This window comes from Manacus vitellinus, unplaced genomic scaffold (genome assembly GCF_001715985.3).
Source record: "Manacus vitellinus isolate BGI_N305 unplaced genomic scaffold, ASM171598v3 scaffold_4_pilon, whole genome shotgun sequence".
Lineage (NCBI taxonomy): Eukaryota > Metazoa > Chordata > Aves > Passeriformes > Pipridae > Manacus > Manacus vitellinus.
Genome location: NW_021940604.1, coordinates 5,388,203 through 5,412,227, shown reverse-complemented (window position 1 = coordinate 5,412,227; position 24,025 = coordinate 5,388,203). Strand labels below are relative to the sequence as shown.

Below are 24,025 nucleotides of genomic sequence, written 5' to 3'. Positions count from 1 at the left end.
ATGGTTTTCTGTTGAGTCCCTCTGTTCATGTGTGTTAGACAAACCATATTAATAGCCACTCATTTAAACATCTGTAGTAAAATTCAGGGGGACATGTAGTATTTTAAAATCCTATTAGTTAATAAAGTACTCAGTTACGTTGTCAGGTGGATGTGATCAAGGGCTTTTTCAGTCAGCTCTTCAAGGAACTGGTGCTACTTTTGAATACTTTAACTATCCCACAACAAAGTATGATGTCAGAGCTGGGGCCCCCTGCACAGCTTTCCGACTCCGAGAAGAGAAACACCAGAAATTCTATGTAGAAGGAGTAACAAGCAACTACCTGAGAACATCACAATGAGTATGTGCAACCTGCCAGGATTTTTCCTGGTGCAAAATTTCATATAAATCAGTGATCTCCATGGTCATGCTTTGTTCAAGCAATTCCTCGAACAGAAGCATCAGGACATACATGGGGGTCCATGTTCCATAAAGCTTTCTCAAGCTTTAGAGCATATGGCTGTATCAGTATACTGGTGGATGTACAAAGACAAAGTGTGTTCTCTTCTGCAAACATCATTGCAGCAAGTGCAACATCTGTAACTATGTGTTTTGAGATCCAGTAAAGAAGATGACTCCTCTGTGCTAAAGGTCAATGAAATCAATGTTTTCATGTTTCTTTTGGCATCCAGTCACATCAATTTGGGGTTTATAAAAAGAAGAGAGATATATCTAACAAATTACGGACTTACCAGTCAGAGGAGAAATAACATATGTGTGATGCTACAACCAACTGGAGTTGTGACTTTTAGCTATTTTCCACGGTTAAACTTTTTTTCTGATTTGTAGGCGACTAATCTGTTCTTCTACCAGATTTATTTGCATCTTGAAAACTAGGGCAACATTCCCTAAAACCTGTTTTTGTATTGCAGGTATCTGCTCCCCACAAATTAGCACTCTCCGATGTAACTACAAATTGACTAGAACTAATGCTACTACATCAAATCCTACAGCCCCTGTTACAGGAACAAGCCTGCTCAAAACAACAGGAACAAGTAGATAAGCAGACTTTGTAGCTTATGGCCCTTGTTGAGGGCTGGTTATATAAAGATAAGCATGAAATATTAAAGAACATCCACAAGTTATGGTCAGCCTCAAAAACAAGGCTGTAGCGAGCCAGACTTTATTTTTTTTTACCTTGACATAAGATTTCTCAGTGTCCATAAGTTCTTGGATGACTTTTCTCAATCTATCTGCATCAGAAAGGTGGCGAGCCAGTGGTCGTGGAGGTGGATCCTGGTTGTCCTTCTGTCCTTCCATACTGCTTGCTTGGACTTCTTGGAAGTTCCGGCACAATGCACTGATCTGTTCCGCACTCTGTTAAGTCAGAAGAAAGAGACAAACGCCAATGTTTTCAGAATACAAGCTCTACTACAATTATTTCTAAATTCCTCCAATTTTGGTCTTGTTCCAAATTCAGGGGCCAGAGCTTGCCATTGATTTTTGTCTGATGTGTATCTTGATAGCTTTGAACAGCTTTAATTTATAGCAGATCCAGATCACAGCAGTAAAATTAATTTAAAATTTTCTAGTGATTTTCCAGTGCAAATTATTTTCAGTCTTCAGAGACAAGCTTGTGAGATGCAAAAGATGAGAGAGCAGATATACTTTGATTCTTATGACAGTAGCTTCACACTGTTTTCCATCTCTCTTATTTTGCAACACTCACTGCATCAAAATAGAAAGAATCAGTAGATAAATATCTTATAAGCATCGAGAACAATTCTTTTGTCATCTGCTACCTATATTGTGTTGTGTGTTTTGTTGTTGCTTTTTAAACAATGAAACGTGGAACTGAGGATTCAAATTCCAATGTCCTGCATTGTCAAAAGATGTTCAGATGCTTTCTCTCCAAGGAGTCAACTACATATCAGGATCTTTTGCTTTCAAAAAAGGCAAACGGAAACCTAAATCTTTGAGATTCTTTAGAGGAATGATAAAAATGAGAAAAAAAACAAAACAGAAAATTTTCAAGCCAGGTAGGAACTGAAGATAGAAAAACAACAGTTAATCTTGTAAGGTAAAGATGGAAGAGAAAGAGATATTTCTGACATTATGAAATAGGTAATTTTCTCTTGTATGACCACCACTAATATCCAAGAGCAACTTTTGCAGGCAATAATCTTTAATGTTTAATTTGAAAATTATTCCACTGTTCTCTTTCTTACAAAGTATTTCTCTGAAAGCTAAAATATCACTATCATTACCCAATTTTACCTTAACAACACCTTGATACTACATGAAATATTTCTTCAGTGCTTCTGTCATTCAGATACTCACTAAGAAACTGGACAGTTGCATATGTTGTGCCATTTATCACCTTGTATTTAGCAAATGTATTCAAATAAGGACTTACATCAAGTGTAACTCTTGTTTCAGTGAAGGTATCAGGACATGAGTGCATTTCAGAACTGTCTGTAGTAATTTACTCCACATGCTGTTTCAAGTGATCCTTTTTGGGTGGTTCACCACTGATTACCTGTGTAACTAGGTTCACCAACATACTAGGCCATCAAATGAACAAGTGCAGAAGTTATTCTACAAATGAGTTGAGCTATACAAAGCCTTCAGTAGGGTGGAGGCTAAATGAATTTGCGATATTTAATCTCAACCATTCCTGTGATAAAACACCTATATGATGAAAATAAATGTTAAAATTTCAGATATTTGCCATGTAGTCCATATTACTCTGTAGCTTCACATCTTCCAGTTTTAAACAATGCCACCACTCTAAAAAAAATTAAGTTACTTTCCTCACCGATACATGCAATCAGCTTCACGGTTTTGTATAATGACAGTTTGCAGGACTATAAAATTTAGATACATTTAGTATTTTCAACACTTATTAGGACCCAACAAAATGCAACAGAAAAAATTGAATGGTGTTTGTTGGAATTACAGCTGCACACCGATGAAATACATTTGAAAATCAGAGTCAGTCTGTGAAACTAAAATTAATTAGTGGTTTGGAAACAAATCACAACTTAATTTAGGAAGAGGGGTGTGTGTGTATGCATGTTATTTCAAAGCAACTTCTAAACAGCTGAATGCCAAAGTACTTCAGTTTTTTTTCTTTGTTTCTGATGTCAGAAAGGTTTGTATTTGCATCAGAATGTCTCAGATGTTACACTCTCTACAGCTGAAGCTGCACGTGGGCAGCTTGATTTACATCAGCCTGATGACTGATCAAGGACACCAAGATCAAGGATGCAAAGCAGCCTGTTGAAAGAAAGTCATAAGCATCATCACCAGGCACAGTTTTACAAGGAGGAGTTAGAAGTCCTCTATTCCTCCTCAACCACCTTCCCATAGAGAGAAGGCAGACATTGGGGAACATGCTATTTCTACATCTCCTTCAGTTTTGAGGTCAGAGCTGCATCTGTCACCAAGAAACACTGGATAAGAAAGCATATGGAAATACATGATACTCCTCAACATAGATACTTTTTGGTCATGTAATTTTTATGTCAGAAATTATTCTGTATAACTGGTCTAATCCCAAAGCACAGGATTACCTCTCAGGTACAGCAAACAAGCACTGATTTTTATAAACTTTAATATGTTCCTGAAAATACATGCAAATTTGGCATTAAAAATATTGCTCTTGACCTCCCGTGCTGCTCACAGGATCTTGTCCTTTCCTGAAGTCTTGCTGCTCTCTGTCCTTCCCTTTATGTGGAGATTCCAGACTGTGCAATATCCAGACATCACCCTTTGTACCCACTGTGGTATTTACATTTGAGTCAAAGCAAGCATGAAATGCTACATGATCACAAAAATATTTCACATTCACTCATACACATTGCATGGACCATAGAAGATGCAGGAACCCCTTTTGCCAGTAGAAGCACTTTTTCTTGACAAAGAGCTTAGCATTAATGAGAAACTTCATAGTAACAAATAAGTACGTATAAAAACAATTCCCACTTCATGTTTCTTCCCGAAACTCCCTTACCACCCAGGCTGGGATCTCTACCTTTTTTCCCCAGTGCCCTGGATGCTACTTTCTGCCTCCAACACTAAACCATTTCCTGCTCTTTTAAACTGTTTAAAACAGATCTTTTCTAGAAAGACTAGTGACAACCCCTAAGAACATCTCTTTTGTATCTTGTATGCCTGGGTAGGGGAGGCTCAGCCTCTGCCCTGTAACTGGCTGCAGCTGGGATTTCAAAGCCACCTGGGCATTCTGGATGTCAAATTAGAGCTTGGCAATCAAGTGCCCTTAAGCCAAGAAGTCTCAAGAGGAACCCCCATTTGATACTACATATATCCACTGTAATATTGAACTAAGGTAGGAATTAACCCTGAATTTGTCCTGACATTGACATTGCAATGTCTAACACAGGCAGATTTGACTCTCAGATGCAACTGATAAATGCCTTGAGAGCACACAGCTGCTGTTTTTATTTGCACAAGACCAAGACTGCCTGTACTTAGTAAATGGTAAAAAAAGTATTTATGCCGACCTTTATAGTGTGTAGCTCATTAGAATAAAAACATTTAAATCGGTAAAAAGAAAAGTCCAGATGACTTACTGTGGACAAGGCTGCAAAGTAGTTGGGTACAGATAAAAGTTGAAAAGAGAGTACAGTGGAAGTAGCAAACTTCCTTCAAAAATCCATCACTTGACCTTACGTATGCCACTTTCAGCAGGATGTATAGGGGATTGCAAGCAGCTTCAGCTTACCTTTGGCACTGTAGTGCAGACAGATAAGGTTAAATATCCAAAATTTAGACTAACAGTGCTAGAATAGGGAAAGAGAAATGGAGTTTATGCCTGGTTTATAGAAAAAACCCAAGCATTTCAAGTAGAAGGAAGCTAAGCGGTGTTGTGCTGTTTTATTGACCATATTTAAAGATTTTCTAACAAAGCTGTATAAACTCTTCCACACATCTAGCAGTCAGGGGAAGCAACCTCCTGTCCCATACTTTCTCGGCCTCTAAGAAAACAGAAGGATGTTTAGAAGTAGCCTTGAAACACAGTTTTGTCATCCCTGCATCTTTGAGACTCAGACTTAGGTCCCACATCCTTTTGTAGGGAGTATTCCCTGTGACTGTGGACTGCCCATAGTAACCTTAGAAGGAAAAGTTCCAGTCCACATAGTTGTAACCTTGAACCACTGCAGAGGTGCTCAGCTTGTCAGATGGACATGAAAGCACATTCCATTTGCAATAATACCTGTGATAAGAAATACTACAGATTATTCCCCTAAAGAGAATAAAAGGATAATCTTACAAGGATGTCTTACAGATTTGCTTTGCTCCTTGCAGACAAGCGTATCATCATTTGAGGCTGTGCTATCCCCACCAGAGTAACAAAACTCCATAAAATTAATCAGTGAGAGAGCAGAAGACATTAATCAGCAGTGGCTAAGAACTAGCACAATGATTTCATGGCTACCCTGTGACTTTCTACCAAATGATACTGATGGAGCATAAATGCTGCACAAGGTCAATTAGTGTTATGGTGTCTCTGCACATTGCTATTTACTTTACCCTCATTTATACATATCATGTACTCCATCAGTCTGTCAGGATTTGTTTGAAAAAGTGATGGAAAGGAATATTTTGAGTAGTCTTAGAAAACTCTACACAGCTTAAGAAAGACTCCTTAGTGAGGTGAAAACCATGCATGCCCTTTGAAGAGTTTTCAGGTTTCTGTACCATTGTGCAGGGCACTGACCACATCTATGGGGTGCATCACCAGTCCTTTCCTATCCTAAAGAGGAAACCTGGTCAGAAAAATCCTGCAGAAACAGATTAGGCTTATGCCCTCTACAAATGAACAGCTAACAGCTCAGCTCTGTCTGATATAGGTAATTCAAGGAAGATTGAATGCACTAGTCAGCAGAAGAAATACAATTACATAGAATTTTGAGAAATTAACAACTGGCCAGAGATGCCTTTACATCTCTCACTCTGAGTAAAGGGACATCTTGGAGATGTCCATCACTTTTACTTTGTTGGGAGGTACTTCTTTCCAGAACAAAGTATAGCCCTAACAGCCTCTTTTTTTTGTGGTTGCAACACTCTATGGACATGTCTGACATCTCCTCAGAGATGTAACCAAGAAACATAAAAGGCTAGAAAGTTGCAGGCCTTAGCTTCCTTAAAGACCACTGAAAAAGGTTGCTTTATGTTACACTGTTACAATACAGTACATCACTCCTCTAATTTGTTCATTAAAACTGAAAAATGTCAGCAGTGTTTTACTGAAAAATACCTTGTGGGATTTTCACCATAGATGTTTGGGCAAGAGCGATACTCAGCTTTGGAGCAGCAACAAAGCTAAAACAAAGCTTTTGGAAGCTAAAACAAAGCGGTAGCCTCAGTCATCACTTATCTTCTGCTCCTTCTCCTTCTTTACCCAACTTCAAGGCCATTCACTGCTGAAATTTTATGGGTCTGTTTTGTTTCATTGTATCTCTTGCATGTCTTTTAATTGAAATGTTTAAAACTTTGCTAAAAGAAGGATATTTTTTGAAATGTCCACTCCACTCAGAGCCTTCATAGCAATAAGTGAAGCATAGTTAGAGTTATGCTTTAAGGAGGAAGAAGCAACCCCTACACACTGCAGTATGAGATATTGCCATGCTAGACACTACCAGACTATAGAACAGGCGAGGAATTAACAATGAACTTCTGTCTTTGAGTTAGAATTTCCCAATTTCAAGGAGATTTAAGTTAGCAAAGTCAGTAGATGTCACCAACCTCATTTGGAAATCACAAGTACAATAAGAAGAAGGGTTGATGACCCAATAACTCTTTCTGGACAGCACAAAGGCCTGAGAGAAGGCTGAACATACAGTTGTGTAAAACAGCTAAGATGCAACCCACCTGATGTGGTGCCTGAGCTATTGATACTTTCATGGTGGCAAATCTTCCCTCTCACTTGCCACACAGAAAGATGTCCATCTTTCTCCTCGAGTACAAAAGAAGTACCAGTGGTGACTGAAGTACTTGACTGAATCTCTAGTTATAAACCAAGTCACGCAACATGAATCTGGGCCCAAGAGCCTGCATCGACCAGGTCCTCAGGACTAGCAGCAACCACTGAGGTCAGAATTGCTGGGCTCAGCTTCTCTAATATCAGTCCCCAGTGACACCTGACCCAACTCACACCAAAGTCAAAAGGAAAACAAAGAAATTTCCACTGCAGAACATTAAATCCTGACTATACAAAATGTAAGGATGCGAGCAGTAGGAAAACAAAGAGAGAGGAACCCTAAAACCCCGGTCACAAAAAGGAGACTCTCATCAGGTAATATCAAAACACATAAAAATTTTCCCAAACCCTGATTTTGTGAAAACATTCAGGCTCTTCCATCCCCATGCCCTTATCCTGATGTTGTCAATTTTACTGCAGAAGGCTCATGTATTTTTCTACCACCTGTGTAACATATTTACAGCCTTCTTATATTTCCCCAGCAATATTTTTTCCTCCCTATTTCCACAATCCTAATTTATTTGTGAAAAAAAGAGAAACAGTTAAAACTTTCATGCTACAGTTACTTCCAAATTTCCCTCAAAAATCTTTTTAAAACCATCCCACTTCTTGTCAAAATATGGATCTTAGTCCTTTCTCTGACAGATGCAAGAAATAACGATTTGCTGGAGCCTAGCAGCAAACAGTGCAGGCAACCAACCCACCCTTCCCTCCCTCAAACTTCACAAAGTCCAAACCTTTTCCCATGCAGACAGACTACTGGTATAAACTCACCCACCAACTACATGTTACCAGAATCCATTATTTGATTACTGGGACAGTCACTATTTATCAAGTACTGGCAGCTCAGCATGCTTCTGCAGCCCCATCACCTTAGCCTGATTAAGCAGCACCCCCAGCTTAACCCATGCCACTGCAGAACTCACCACAGAAAACATCCTGTGCAGAGAGCCGTAAGCTGCTGCTGCCTGCTGCTGGGTTTTGCGAGCCAACGCTAAACTCTTAGCTCTGGTTTTACTCCTCCTGAAGGCAGGCATTGTGGCTTGTGAATACAAACTTTGCCAAAGGAAAAGGGCCCTCGGAAGGAAGTCATGAACGTTGTGATCCCCCCACAAACACACCTTCTCTCTGAGCTCAGCTGCTCAAATTTCTCTTTTGTGCCGATTAACAAAAATCAAAGGCACTGACAACATCCCAGTGCAACGGGGTTAAGCAGTGCATGAGAGCACAAACAGACCTGCTGTGCCTCCCTTTATTGCTACAAATACAGGGAAAAGGTGCCAGATGAGGGGGTTTTTTATATCTTGATGTAGTGAGTGCAGGACAAAGTGGAGTTATGGCAAGGGAAGATGGGTTTAATCTCCCTAGAAATATACCTGCATCCGTGCCTGTGAAATTTACTGCATAAACAAAACATCAGGTGCTTTGAGAAAGTTAGCCAAATACCTAAAAATATCTAGAGGGTGCTGACTGCCCTGAAGGTCAACATGAATTATCAATAGACTGATGCTCTCTCAAGGGTATATACTGCTAAATGTTGTGGCATACAAATACTTTTACAATGATAAAATGAAAAACAAATAGGCAGCTCTCTGGATGATTTCTTTACATAATTTTGTTTGTCCTTTGTTTGAACTTTTTAGCCATAATTACATCAATAAAAAGAAATTTAAACTGGGCTCAGTAATAAATTCAGGCTTGAAAGTAAAAGTCCTGATGTGGATATATTTACACAAAACCAATCAAGTCTATAGATAGATTAAGAAAAATGTAACTTTTAATAAAACATTACAGGACATGACAACACTGAGCTGAAGAGATAAAAGACTGAGAAGCAATTCATTAATAAAAGGAGAACTACAGCAGTGGCATAATAAAACACAGCAACTCCCTTGTTGCCCCTACCACAGCACTCCTAGAGTGCAAGGAAGTCCAGCTATATGAAGCTTCATTCAACACTGCCCTTGCCACCGCCTATTGCTCTCTAGCAAACCCTTCTCTTGAATCCAAATGAACCCCCAAGCCTGGGTATCTGTATCTTTAGTTATGTGTGCACTGCTACAGAGGTTTCAAGGATATTCAGACATTCACCTTCATACAAGCAAGGGAATAACACAGCTTTCTCCTTTAATTACTGCAATTAAACTTACATCCATCTCTTTCCAAATCATTAGCACAACTTGACAGCTCAACATTTGCCAAACTCAGTCACTGAGAGGCTGCCTATCAGAGGAAAAACAATTCTGGAGCCCTGAAACAACATGCTGCTGATAAGGCACACAGAATGCATCACAGTAGTAGGAACCTCTTGTTTAGCTATGCTCTTTCTTTCTCTTGGAAACAGATATTGAGTTCAATGTATGAGATGATTATATAACACAAAACTGAGGAAATGGTCTCAAAGGACTGAGAGAGGTTTTGCCTGCTCCGTAACAGTTCATTTTTCATGGGATGTACAGCCTGGTTTAGAAATCCCAGTTACAGGGACTATTTTGTAACATGTACAAGGATACTGTTCTTATACACCACTAGTGGTTGCCTTTGCAGTAGTCCACAGACTCTAGGGATCCAAAGAGCAAGTCTGAAGAAAAAAAAATAAAAAATAAGTAGTCTGTGGAAATTAAAGACTTACAGTACTGCATATGGCATTTTAAAATAACACAGGACAGATCACTAGATCTATGTTTATTAAATATATGACTATACTTTCTGGAAAAGTACTGTTTCCTCCTTTCCTATCTGCATTAGTTGTGGCACTTTCAAACTCTGTCTTTGTAACAGATACCTGTTAAAACAGAGTTCATCCACTGGGACTGGGAAAAAAAAAAGGTTGCTAAATTTCAGGTCCAAGCCATATCATCGATTTGATGAAAAACAATGACAGGTCTTTTTTATTCCATATTAGGAAGTTATTCTTTCCCCAGATTTGCTAATTAAGCCTGCATTATTAGCTAGCCATATGCCAGCTAAAAGATGTTACCAATTAACAGCTTTTTTAAAATGTGTATTCATTAGAAAAAAGACAATTATGTTTTAGTAATCTTTCCAACTCCTATTGAGGAACTTGGACAAATCAAAAAAGGGAACAACATAAACTAGAATAAACCAAATGAATGAAAGTGTTTTCTTTAGCCTTCGTTCTCTAGAAGCACACAATAAATACTCAAGCCCTTTTCAAAAATCTCTCCTATGTAAAATTTACATGTAAAATTATCCATCACCTTGAAATATTTTTAAGATCACTGGAAAAATGACATAGCCTTGTTGTTTATTCCTGTGTACTTTCAGTAACACACATTCCCTATACAGACATCTGGTTTTCATCTTTCCATTTCAGTGGCACCAGGCTTGATAGTTACCATAACAGTAACATCCTCTATAACGCAGGCTTCCCTCTATTGTCCTGATACGTGTAGGTGTGCTTATCTGCATAAAGTTCATTTCCCATCCTGCTTTTGCCCTTAATGCATGAAGGTAAAAGGCTAATTTTGCTCACATTGAATAAAAGGAAACGGTGGCTTGCCTCTAGGACAACTGAGCACATTGTAACATCTGGTGACACAGAAGCATAATTCGTATACACAACATATATATGTATACACACACGCACACGCGAGCACACACACACATACATCTATAAATATATATATAATATGTACATACATACCCTGGATCAGCAGGAGCTCTGCGACATTAGTGGTCCCCAAGCATTATAAGCTCAGGCTTAATACAGCTGGTCTCCAGATCTCTACAGTGGTCTAGAGAGACTCTGTTTTTTACTTTTTATAACTGTGGGTGGATGATTTTTCAGAATATTTTCCTGTCATGCTTATTATACTAATAACATGGGTTTTAAACGCCTTCAAAATCTATTTTCAAAGCATAATTGACCACAGTGAAGACACTTCCTTATAAATTCCAGTGCTAAAAAGTATTAGTTAGCATTCCAAATGTTTAAAATGAATTCCTGTTTTATTTCTAATTTTAAGCATCTTAAATATTGTTTGTAACATTCTCACTCAAAGTGTTTCGTGCTGAATGCAAAAACTTTTCTCAAGTGTTGAATTAGAAACTATGGCAACATTATCTTTGCAGTTGCACTCATGTTTCACAATACAGTTTTGTAGTGTGCAACCTTTGGAGGCAGAGAAGGCAACTAGTATCTATTCTTGTTAGTAGCCAGCATATTGCATTTCAAATGTTAAAAGATGCAATAACTCCCCTGTAAAGACAAATATAGATTCTCTGAACTCCACATCAACCTCTCCCCTGGTTTTCACAAGGCTTTGTTTAGCTACTACAAAAGGATTCTGCTGTCACAGAAGGAAATAAATACCATGTGAGAGGATGTCTATGTCTGCCCACAGTATGTTAACAAGTAAAGAGGCAACAGGTAATGAAACATGAAAATCTGGTGGAACCTCCCTGTGCATCTGACTTAACTGACCCCTTAGTTTTTTATAATTCTCCTCCCTCTTCCATCCTTTCAGGTGTCTTTTTGTTATCTTGGATTTTGCAGGTAGCAGATTTTTTTTCAATTTTGGCATTTCAGGTCTACCTTTATCATTACATGTTCCTGACAGATCAAAATAGGAATCAAAGCTTCATCAAAGTGTATGATGGTACCCAGGATGCAGTATTTGTCTGAAATCCTTTATTGAAACTTTCTGCAACTTAGAAGTGACTTTGTGTCCTATGGGTAACTGCTGGACACATCACATACCCCGGCATGCATTAAAAATCGGCTTAAATGCTTTTGCATTGCAAGGAAAAAACACATATGTTACTGTCAGCACTGTAACTGAACAGTATCTTGATTAAATTTAAAAAAGCTCTCCAAATATTCTGCAGCTGGCAGAGAGGATACCCAGTTCCCTGTGTGTGTCAGAAGTGTGATTAGATATCTCTGCCTTTCATTGCAAAGTGAAACGCTGCCGTCATATCCTGCACTGCAGGTGACGGGGGCTGCTTTTGGAGGCCCAGGGTGGTGGACTCCCAGGCAGCTTCCTGCCCTTCATCAATGAAGTCACAGGCGTCTCGAGAGCCACTGCTAACCATATCCTGTTGTAATGATTCAGGACTGTTGTCATATGATTCCCTTTTCACCTGCAGGTAAGACTTATGGATTTTTCCCAGACGACTACAAAGAAAAGCTGCATTATAAGTCATCTCCCACTGGCTTCCTTAATTTGCAAGCATCAACACAACACAATTTCTTTTCCTGATCAAAACCATCTGCATGTTATACACCAAAAACTGTGTCAGTACTTTTGAGAGGACGTTTCCTTCAGTCAGAGGAAAGACAACAAATACCAGCTCCCTCCTAGACCCCAGTGTCTGAATGTAATAGCATAAAACAGAGCCCCACAAGGTCACAGCTCTGCATGCAAGAACTGCACAGTCTCCATTTGGTCTTCTTTCCTACTGTTTTTGTGCCTCCCTACGAGTAATTGTGCATGCAGGTCTCCATCTACAGCATGACCTGATGTCTGCTTACAAGTTCACATTAGATATAGCACCTTCCATACTTTATGATCTTGAAGCTCCTTGACTCTGTTAGCCAAGACAGGCAACTCCTATATTTGTATTTTGGGCCATCTGTAGGGATGCAGAACTATAGGATTAATGCAACAAAGTGAAAAAGGACTGGGCAGTAGCACTCACTGGTAGGCTTATAGCAAGTTTTCGGTAACCTATAGTCCATCAGTTCTGGTGCCTTCTCTGAGTGATAGATAAATATACTGAAACCTAGATTAATTAGAAAAATTATTATGGACTTCTAACAGGCTATAGTTTCACTCATATCACTGATACCCTTCTCAAAAGGCACATGAAGACAGCAGGGGTCTGGCAGCAGCTCCACACTGCTGGACCCAGCAACTCTGGTTTGGCTCACCACAAGCTGGGCTATCTGCAAGGGAAGCTATCTGCAAGGGAAGCACAATAATTAGCAGAGCTCCCCACAGGCTTCTGTCATGCTTTTGATGCAGAACTGTACCCTCCAGGCACAAATGAATCAAGGAAACCACTGCTGAGAAACTTGCTATTTTCCCATGTTAGCTCTAAGACTCCCTAAATCCATGTCACATCTGGAAGAAAATGACACTTGGATTGCAGAGGCCATACATGATTTTGAGAGTACCATGTTGTTAATCCTTCTCCAACAAAGAACAAAAAAAAGGATGTTAATTGCAGACTACTCCCCAAGCTTTTGGATCTCATCAACTGCTAAAGAGAAGTTCTCACGATTAAAATAAAGGAAAGATCCTCAATGTCCTATGGATGCTGAATAACCTTCAGAGAGGCAGTTCTCCCGCAATTAATAACACGCTGTGCAAGTGGGAACTGCCTGGGCAATGCAAAATAGAGCTAATGAGAAGCTATCATGTTTAACTGGAATTGCCTCCATGTAAGACATAGATTTGGGGCTCTGGTGAGCTTCTGGTCATTTCTGCTGGGCTTTCTTTCAATGTAGCTAAACAGTTGGCGTTTACTTGATTAGTAATAACATTCACTTTCCAAGATTTTTAATTTTTACAATCTGCTTAACAAAATTACTCCACGTACACTTTTTTTAGGTTTTTTTTGTTTTGTTTTCTTTTGGTTTTTTGTTTGTTGTTGTTTTTTTTTTAGTTTCCCACTGTTTTATTTCAATGCTAATGTTTCTTAAGGGATATTCTGGTGGTAGGGTTCACTAACTGGCTAGCAAGAATGATGCCACTTATACCAAATGGAGAGAAATACAGCTCTGAAATCTAGCAGACACATGTAGATATATATACATAACCACACCATTCCAAATGTAATCAAGGTACCAATTATACTTGTCAGGTTTTATGTTTTATGCACCATATAGTTGCAAATCTTCCTTCTAGTTCAGTATACTTTGTTAAATCTTTAACTTTCTCACTGAAAAGTCATACTAGGAAACTGGTTAACTTTGGTGGGAAAGAATAAACATTTCTTGACATCTACACACTAGAAGACAATTATCCACTGCTTATATACATGCACTCAGACTGATGATCCCAAACTCATTTCTGAGAGTGGGAGTGTCTTCATCAGACCAAAATAAATAAATGAGCCACAACATATATAATATATATTATATAAAATATATATGATTCAGATAATATATAGGATTACATTTACCGACAGTGCCAATAAAAGACTGTTGGGTGTGTTTTGAATAAGGGTGCCTTGAACTACTCCACAGCACATCTGCTACAGTTTACACCATATAATGTTTTCTAGGTAATAAATCAGAGGAATAAATCATTCCTAGCATCCACTTGCATTCCTCTGGAAGATAAAATACCATTCAAATCATCCACGAAAACTGAACAATTGTATAAATTTTCTGTTGGGATTGCACTGTATGTGTAATAATTACTAACTACTTTCTACCCCTACCATTCCATGACAACTGTCACAGTTGCCCCCTTCCTCTCACCAAAATCAAACCGTTAACAATTCAGCATTTAGACAGACCAGCAATGGGATACCCAGTCTTTCATCCAGCTTTGAACCTAGGCCTGAATGTATATTATACCTTAGGAATGTATATTATACCTTAGGACTTTTGCCCTTAAATTATTCTATCTGCATAAGAAGTCAATGGATGGAGTGCTGCAGCTAATGAAGGGGTTTTGAAATCAGTTTTAGACAGTTTGAGGACAAAATATTAATTTCTTCAACTTATGAAAACCATCTCTCCAGTACTTTGCTATGCTGTATGTACAAGAGGCCAAAATCACAAAATGCATCAAACTCTTTACAATACTTGCTGATTTTCGTTACAGAAATATCTGTGTGAAATCAGCTAATAGGTAACAGAGGGATTTCTTTTTAGAAACCATGACACATGTATTTTGCATCTATTGAAAGCACTGTTTCGGGAAGCTTGAATGATGTAGAACTCGGGAGATGGGTTTGCTTTCTGATCCAGTCTCTTGCTCTGGATTCACACCTCTTGGGCACCATCAGACATGCAAGTGAGTTTCTCAATTGCACATATACTTTAGATTGGAAGGGCTTGAAAAAAACCCTCAAGAGTTGCCAGGTCAGGTACATTTGCACATTGGCTCCTTGTCATGAGAAGCGGCACTGCGTGCAGGGAGATTCACGCAGGGAAATCCAGATTTCTTGCCATGGTCCAAGGCATGCAGACTCCATGGAAACATGTACTTCTCACTGCACTGGCAAATGCTCCTGTCTGGCAAATGCAGGAATGTCCACAACTGGCATCACAATAAACAGAATACACAAGTTTCAAAAGCACTGGAGGGATGATTTGACACAGGAAACTCAAAGATCCAAAAATCAGACTTCCGAAACACACAAGCATATGTTTTTTGCTACCTTCTTTTTTTCCCCCTATATCTATCAATACGGACATTTCAAGCAGGGCCATTATATTGACCTGCACCTCATCCCTATGAAAAGCTGAAAGCTTTGATGAAAATGCTCCATCCTGCAGGAGATGCAGATTTGCGTTTGCCAAAGGTGCCATGAACTCTGCTGATCAGACTTGCATGAATTCCTATTTTCTTACCAGATGAAGAGAAAGTGAACACAGTCGTAGAACAGAAGAGGAAGGTGATTGAGATAATCTGAATAAGCTTAAGCTAGGGAAAGGTGTTCAGGAATTTTAACCATAACTTCTGTTAATTGCATTAAGAATGGTATTCCCAAGGGGGGAAAAAAGTTCACTTTTTGTCTCTGCAGTGTATAGAGTTTTCTATTTATTTTTTATTAAGAGATGTTATGGATAGACTTGTTTTCATACACACACATTGGTGTATGATCAATAATCCATTCTGAGAGCAAAGTGACTACTTTAAGAGGCAACAGCAAAGGCAATTTCCCTAAGTTTCTATACCCAGCTTATTCCTGGCATCAATTTTACTTCATTGTTTGAGAGAAATATAGCACCACTTCAAAAGCATTGCAAAATCAAACTAGTTGGCCATTCTTTAGAAAGCAAATTATTGTTATCATTCAAGGTTTCTCATCACAGTTGCTTCCACTTACGCATCTGCAATGTTAATTTTTGAAGATGCTACCATAAAACCATTCCGCATTCACTGATTATTTTTATCACGATTACAAAGCATCAGACTAGCTAATTTTACTGAGTTTCTTGAGTTTCTTAAAGACCGCTAAGATACAGCTGGTAGTATAATGAAGATGTGAAATATTTGCAGAGTATACTTTAAGGTTTTTTCTTATGACCTTTTTTTCGTATGACCTGTAAAATATTTAAAGTGAAAATACATCTACTCCTTCTCACACATGTATTTATATGAAGTTGCTTCTTTCTGTCTATAATATTTAATATGATTTCAGAAATACCTCTCTCTGGTGATATTCAAAAGATTCAGGACAACTGGAAGTCAGATCACAGCATTTGTTCAAGAGACCTTAGAATAATAACTACTTATATAGTAAAATTTCACATTTTAGCTATGTTTGTCTTTCATAAAAGGGCATTTTTAATATACTGAAAATACAAAGTAAAGATAAGCAAGTTAGTAACAGACTATTAAACTTCATCTTAAAATAAACTGTGGGCTGGAGAAAACATTCCTAGCCAATACAGTTTGCAATTAGAAATCATGAGCAGCTAAAGGGAAAGTTGCATTTTTCATTTATTCGACTTTGTGCTACTTTGATGTACAGAGCGCTTGATTCTTGGCAACTGTCAACATACCAGGATTTAACTGAGCACTAGGAGCACAGACAATTAGTTCTCAAAATGATTAAACACCACTAAATTTAATTACACTGACAGGCATACTCAATTCTCAGTTTTCTGAGATCACCTATTCTTCTGTCAACAATACACCTACATACTGAAGAACAATAGCAAGGATGAGATGCTGCTGCCACAGAAACAATATTTTAACACAGCTTGAAAATGTACTGCAACAAAATGTATTAGAGTTATAATATCTATCTTTGTTAAATAAAACAGAAAATAAGGTTAAAGGTATTAAAGTATAAATGGGGTATCCCAGAGAATACAGAGCTGTCAGAACTAATGAGCATCTGGAAGGGATAGTTATCAATGTCCATGTGTTTTTAATAATATTTTATAACTTAAGGAACAGCTTCTATTTCTGGAATGATATGATCCTCTCTTGCCCTCTTAATTAGACTGAACGGATGCATGTTTGAATGTAGTTCACATGCAGCAAAACATTTACTTCTTTGAGATTACAAGGCACTTCTGAAATGCCTTACTGTCTTTCAGTGAAGATAATGCCTAACCTTAGCTTTATATGAGATGAAGAAAATAGTGAAAAACAATGAAACAAAAATGCTCAAAATGAGAAACATGAAATCTAGAAATCAGACATGCAACCATTAAATCCAAAGCTTTAAGACTACTTTTTTTATTTACTTACATGTTATAGGACAACCAAACTTCAAAGGAGCCTGCCCCTCAGAGCCAAAAAATTACATCTACAGTTGCTGTCAACTGGAAAGTGAGCATTTCTAGCTGTGTCTCCCTGAAATAATCCCAAACTGCCTGTTGTTCCAGGCTGTGCTCAGAATCGTCTCCTCCACAGAGCTGTGCTTACAGATCTCCTCTCCCCCACACTCCTGTAACGTCGCCTACTTGCCTACTGCTGAGGTGTCTGCACTACTGTTGTCCTGCAGGCGTGGGAGGTCAAGTCAGCATATGCAGGAAACAGAAGGTAAAGGAAAAAAACCCCAGAAACCCAAATCCAGATGCTATGCTTTTCGAGGCTGCACAGTTTCCTCAAACTAGCTTTTATTAGCAATAGCTACTGTGCATCTGGTGAGCAGTCCCAAATCATGGCTATGAAAACAGAAATAATTTTAATTCCTTTTACACACAATCACAAAAGCACATACAAAATAAGCCACCTAAACTTACTGTTAGGTTTGGGTTTTTTTTAATTCTACATCTATTGGAGAAATCAAAAGGGTCAGACAAAAAGCTCTGACAGTAATAGGCACCTTCCAACAGAAAGACAGCAATCAATTTCAAACCATTTGCAGAAATTGTAGAGCTGTCACAGACTCCTTTACAGCTGCAGTCCAAGTCAGACTGCCTCTGATTGCCGGGCTGTTTTCCCCCCTTGTACCTACAAAACTAGGACAGCCTCAGGTAATTTTTAGAATGACCCTAGCAGACCCACATGTCAACCCAAGAAGTGAACTGCAATACAGCATGGGCAGTTATTTCAGCAAATCATGCAAAAGCATAATAACTGCTGGATGTTGACAGATTTGATGCTGGAGAGAGAATAGGGAATAGACTGTTTTCTCCTCTTTTTTTGACCTTTAATTGCAGCCTGTAATTCAAAGCACTGAAGCAAATTTAGTGCATTCAGAGCAACAACTAGTGTACATAAATTGTTCTCTCTGTATTTAAGTCCTCCTCAACTCTCTCTCATTTTCTGGCATCTGGTGTATTTGACACAGACGATCAGGATTGGCTTTGTTCTTCTGCTAAAGCAAAGCTGATGCCCCAGAATCTACTCCCCTCCAGCAGGAGGTCAGCCATATATTTCCACACAGTGCATGGGGGGCAGTTTATTCTTGTGTGGTTGCAAAGGCTTTTGGGAAGCATAAGCAGTGTGTTATACAGGATATAGATCATCTCTGTGGGAATCCCCTTGTGCAGCAGGAGATGGGCTGAAGACCCACAATCACGAGGCTTCTCCTTATTTTCTAGAGAAATGGCATAAACTCACCTATATTGGACTGAAGTAGGTTACAAAGTAATTCAAAAAGTAAGAGACGAATAGCTCCTCTCAGTATGTATGGTTAGAGGCACAATATATGTTCCCTGTTCCAGTCTTAGGAGTTTTTACATTCTGCCTCATCTCCACCAATTTTTCATACAACCAGTATGTTGTACGAGACAGTAATATATTCCAGAACGATAAAAACTCTAACTCCATTCCTGTTATGCAAGAGTGTAACACAAGTGTTACCACAAATTTGCTTGGAGATACAATCAACTCATCAAAAGAGTTTAAAAAAAAAACATTTCTGTTGTCAGAATGGCAGTGTCTGGTAAAATCACAGCCACCAACGTGAAAACACTACCCATGCTAGCTGTGGGAGGTTCCAAACAATATGCACTTGAGCTGGGCACAGGTTGCAATTTGTCTGACTCAGAGCAAAATGAACGAAAAATTGCTCTTCCTAGTGCAGTGCCTTTGAAGGTGGACACTAACTTTGTGCTTTCCTGCCTCAACCTCCAAAGTCCTGACAGAGAGAAGGTTTGAGCATCCGTTACTCCATCTGAAGTCAAACAGTAATTGCAGACATATAAAGGTTCTCCAAATTAGAGTGTGGGAATCACTCGCTCTCAAACACTGCACCTCTTCAAGTCTGCAGTCCAGTTTAAAATTACTGACATTAAATAAGTATTGCTGTGGTCAATACAATCTTAACAGCAAGCCCTGGAATTATCAGCAAAAAGAAAACACAAACCAAACTGAATCAATTAGAAAGCTGTAACAGCTTTAGTGTTCTCTGCAGAAACAGGGTTCAAGGAACACAGAAAGATAAATCTGATAATTCTCTACCTGTTTGCCATTTTCCCCTGTCAAACTGCTCTTGGAGATGCAGCAGCTGTGCTGTATCTTGCTGACTTGTCAGGGTGACCTCAAGATAATAAAACACTAAGTACAGTTAATATACATACAAAATTTTCCAAATTAGTGGAAAGAATTAACCCTAATTCTTTCCAACAAAATGCAGAGCATTAACACTACAACACTATCTTTTTCTTCATAAGGATTGTTATGTCCAACATGTTCTTACCCTGAAAGGTGGATCAGTCTTCTCCCTGTGTGGCACTTGGTCCAGAGTGCCATCAGTACTGCTCCTTTTCAAACTGGATGTGACATCAGGCACATTACTAAAATCTGCATTCGAAAGAAAACAAATAAATAAGTTAGAGGGTTACAGGACAGGAACAGGACAAGTATTTGCTCTTACCTGCAAATATTTTCAGTGTCTAGCAGAATTACAATAGGGGAAGAGAATCATAGAATCAATAAGGTTGGAAAAGACCTCTGAGACCATCAAATCCATGACCTAACACTACCATGTCAACTAGACCATGGCAATAAATGCCACACCCAGAAGGAACACAAATTTGCAGAAGAGGTCAAAGCAAGGAGCAACTATGCTTGGAAACTGCTTTCCAAACAGCAGCTGGACATCTGAGACTGCCTGAAGCAATGTGCGTATCTGATCTACCAAAGTAAACCTAACAGCTAAAAGCTGCTTTGAAGGAGCACTATCTATAATCAGCACAGTCTGTGCTGAGAGAACCAGTGAAGATAATTAAATGCACTCTGCAGTTCTCCTGCACACCATTGCTTGAGCACACCATTGTTTGAGACAACACAACTTAGTCCTGAATCCCTTAAAGCTTTAAGAAGAAAAGATAATTTTGCCCTGGAACAAAGACCACAGTTCATAATACTTCTTCTTACCAATAGTTTAGCAACTTTACTAAGTTTGGAGTCCATCTACATAGCAGCTGGCACAATGTAAATCCAGAGGCAGCACTGCCCGGCTGTACTTACTGACAAACTGTACCTTTCAATTACATTTATGTGTAAACTCAAAATCTATCCAACAGTGGTGAAAATTCATATAAAAATTATGTTCTTTCTCTTTATGTTTCCTCAATTGGCTGCTTAAAAGCCAAAGAGATGTTTACATGGCAATTCTAACTAAAATTCTTAGAAGTGGAAATTTTTTTCTGCAGTACTCTCAATCCATGTAGTTGAAAATCATAAAGGAGCCACCAAAAAAAAAAAAAAAAAAGAGGATTTTAAGCAACCTAAGATGATAAAATAGAAATAAAAATAGAAAGTGAAAGTTGAGATTCTCATTTAATTACTGACACCAGCAACTGAGATGGTAATTAAAACAAATACCACCCATCTTGCAGTAAAATCATGACAGCTAGCAATAAAGAAATTGTGAAGGACAACAATCTATCTGCCTGGGTGTTGCTGTTGTCCTGTCCATGCAGAGCAGGACCAGCTCCTCTTGGCAAGAATTGACCAACATGGACTGAAGAAGGGAGGGAAATGGAAATTTCAGGCCCAAAAGAGTAGCTTGCAGCCCATGAAGAGACTTTCTGGGAAGAAAAAACATGGTAGACAGACTCCAAATGAAAGTCAGGGAAAGACATGCAAGTAACTCAGCATGATGTCATCCTGATACTTTGTTTTTCCATATGTTATTAAGGTGCCCAGGTCGAGCTCAATATCAAGACTGACACTTTCCACACAGATGCCAAAGACTTGACTACTCTCTCATTTCCCTATCTTTGCAGAACCAATGCCTCATGGCTTTTCTTCCCTCAAACTCTTTTTTTGAGGGAATTCTTTTATCTTTTCCTCCTGGAGTCATGTGTGGCTCCTGATATTTCAGAGCCTATATAACATGCAATACCCCAAGAATTACCACTTTTGCAGAAAAAACGCATTTTACACAATCCCACCAAACAACCATCGATTGTCTTTAAAACCTTAACATAGAGTCTGCCTTGTCTGTTTATTTTATTATGCTTTTACCTCTTGTCCTTCACCAGGCCTGAATAACTTTCTCCTTCCCTCTGGACTTTTAAAGTAATTTTGAGTCTCTCTTCCGTATATGAGTACACATGAATGCCTACTGACCTCCACTACTGTCACTCCTGGGTATACAAAAGGTAAGCCAACCCCTAAAACTTAAAGTGACTTTTAAGTAACATTTTCTTCAGGGTAAGGTGATGCAAAGGATATTTTTTCCTATTGTTTCCCAGTTGTGCTCTTTTTACTTGCCTTCTGGGTTTTAATGCCCTTCTCCCCCATACCTCCAAGCAACATGCACCTGAGACAGATTTTACTGTAGCATAAAGGATCTAGAGTTTGATCTCAGGTAGCTAGCTAATAAGAAAAAAACCTTATGTCCTTTCCCCAATTTTACAAAGTGACCATTAAACACATTTGTCCTTTACAAAGCAGTAAAACTAACATACACGAGCAATCAGGAGAAAGCATAAATGTGGGAAGAGTAAAATAGGGTAAAATGATCATCAGACAACATAAACAGAAGAAATCAGGATAACACACTGAAAGTAGGCAAACAGAATATTGTATTGCTTTGTCCAGATGACCCGTCTTTTCCTCCCTTCACCCTCATCTTTGTTTTTGCTTTGTAATCTACAGGACTGGTAGATGTAGGTCTACATAGTCTTGCCCATTTTTATAGCATTTGCTGTTGGCAGAACGAGTTACTGATGATGGGGAACCAACAGTAAATGTTATTTTAAATGGCAAAAGTTAAAAAAGTTACACGGAAAGGATCCAAAGTGAAAAAAGACATCCTGCTGCACATTGTATGCAGAACTAACAGGGGGAGGGAAGGAAGGAAGGAAGGATGTATGGCTTGTTGTTCAGTTTAGCATCCATATCCTGTCTCTTCTTCCTTCTTTTGCAGTAGAAGGAGACTTCATTTGGATCTGCTCCTACAAACCACTCCCAAAGAGCACAGAAGCATCATCATAGCTGAATAACTAAAAAAAAAAAAAAAAAACAAGGGGGAAATACTAAAATATTAAAATACTAAAATATTAGTATTACCTTAGAGAATGAGTAATTTCAAATGCAAAGCCTAAGGACATAATCACAGGAACAAGTTTAATATTTAAATTCTTTCTACTTCTAGTACTAAGTGGAAGGGAGTAAGAAAGCCAACCCCTACAAAATGTATTGTCTTTAAACATTCAAATTTGGATTTAACTCTACAATGGAATTCATATTATCAAAGATGTTCACCAATAATAATATGAAACTGTTATCTTAGAGGCTGGGTAACCAGTATTCTTTCAGGTAAAACTGGCAACAAAACTGAAGAGAATATCCACAGAATTAAGAAAAATGTTATCATGCAAGCACAAATTTGTTTCACTATATAACATTCTGGATCTTTGCTGGGAATGAGCACACAAAAGTATGCAAGGAGATACATATTCCTAAAAATCATCCAAATTCAAGGTCAAATCAGCACTTCCTGGCTTTTTTTTTTTAAATTATTATTATTTTAAAAAGGGCCACAGACTATCTTTGATGTCACAACAGCAAATGCTATAAAAATGGGCAAAATTACATCTGTCTACTTATAGCAACCATGGACTACTTTGCTGGAAACATTGCTGGAAAAGTTTTCCAGTATAGTAAATGGTGAGTATATTGTGACTAAATCTGCCCATGCAGCTCCATTACAGTAGCACATTTGATTTATTCTACTGACATACTTGTGATAAACCTGTCTGGAAGAAAAATGGGACTGATAATGATGAGTTAAACCAAACATGGTTTAAATTTTTTAACATTTTTTTCTCTGCTGCAGTACACCTCTCTGTCCTGTTTACACACACACACATTCATGTTTGGTGAATTAAAATGTCTACCACTTCCATCTGGGATACAGGAACCTCTTAGGCAGATTCTTTCTTCTGGTCTAGCAAATACGAGTGTCTCCAGATGCTAAAATACCAAGTCAGTGTGGTGGTTTGACTCTGGCTGGACACCAGGTGCTCACCAAAGCTGCTCTATCACCCCCTTCTTCATCTGGGTAGGGGAAAGAAATATAATGAAAGGCTCCTGGGTTGAGATAAAGACAGGGAGAGATCACTCAGCAGTCATGGGCAAAACAGATTTGACTTGGGAAAATTACTTTAATGTATTAATCAAATTGGAGTAGGATAATGAGAAATAAAACCAGTACTTAAATACACCTTCTCCCCATCCCTCCCTTCTTCCCAGGCTTAACTTTACTACCAGTTTTCTCTCCCTCCTCATCCTGAGCAGCATGGGGACAGGGAATGGGGGTTGTGGTCAGTTCATCACACAATGTCATTTCTGCCACTTCTTTCTCCTCATGGGAAGGACTCCACACTCTTCCCATGCTCCAGTGTTGGGTCATCCCATGGGAGATGGTCCTCCATGAAATTCTCCAGCATGACCCCTTCCCACGGGCTGCAGT

The 24,025-nt window shown here is 38.7% G+C and overlaps 1 protein-coding gene across 6 annotated transcripts in view; it reads right to left on the bottom strand.

Moving 5' to 3' along the window:
- TIAM2 (T cell lymphoma invasion and metastasis 2) overlaps positions 1-24,025 on the bottom strand; it is a 186,382-nt gene that overhangs the window by 12,011 nt on the left and 150,346 nt on the right. For all 6 annotated transcript variants that reach the window (XM_018077894.2, XM_018077892.2, XM_029962699.1 and 3 more), the window contains 2 exons: positions 19,796-19,899; positions 1,177-1,356 (listed from right to left, as the gene is read on the bottom strand). In XM_018077894.2, the coding sequence (XP_017933383.1) occupies positions 1,177-1,356; positions 19,796-19,899 (284 nt within the window). The remainder of the gene's footprint in view (positions 1-1,176; positions 1,357-19,795; positions 19,900-24,025) is intronic.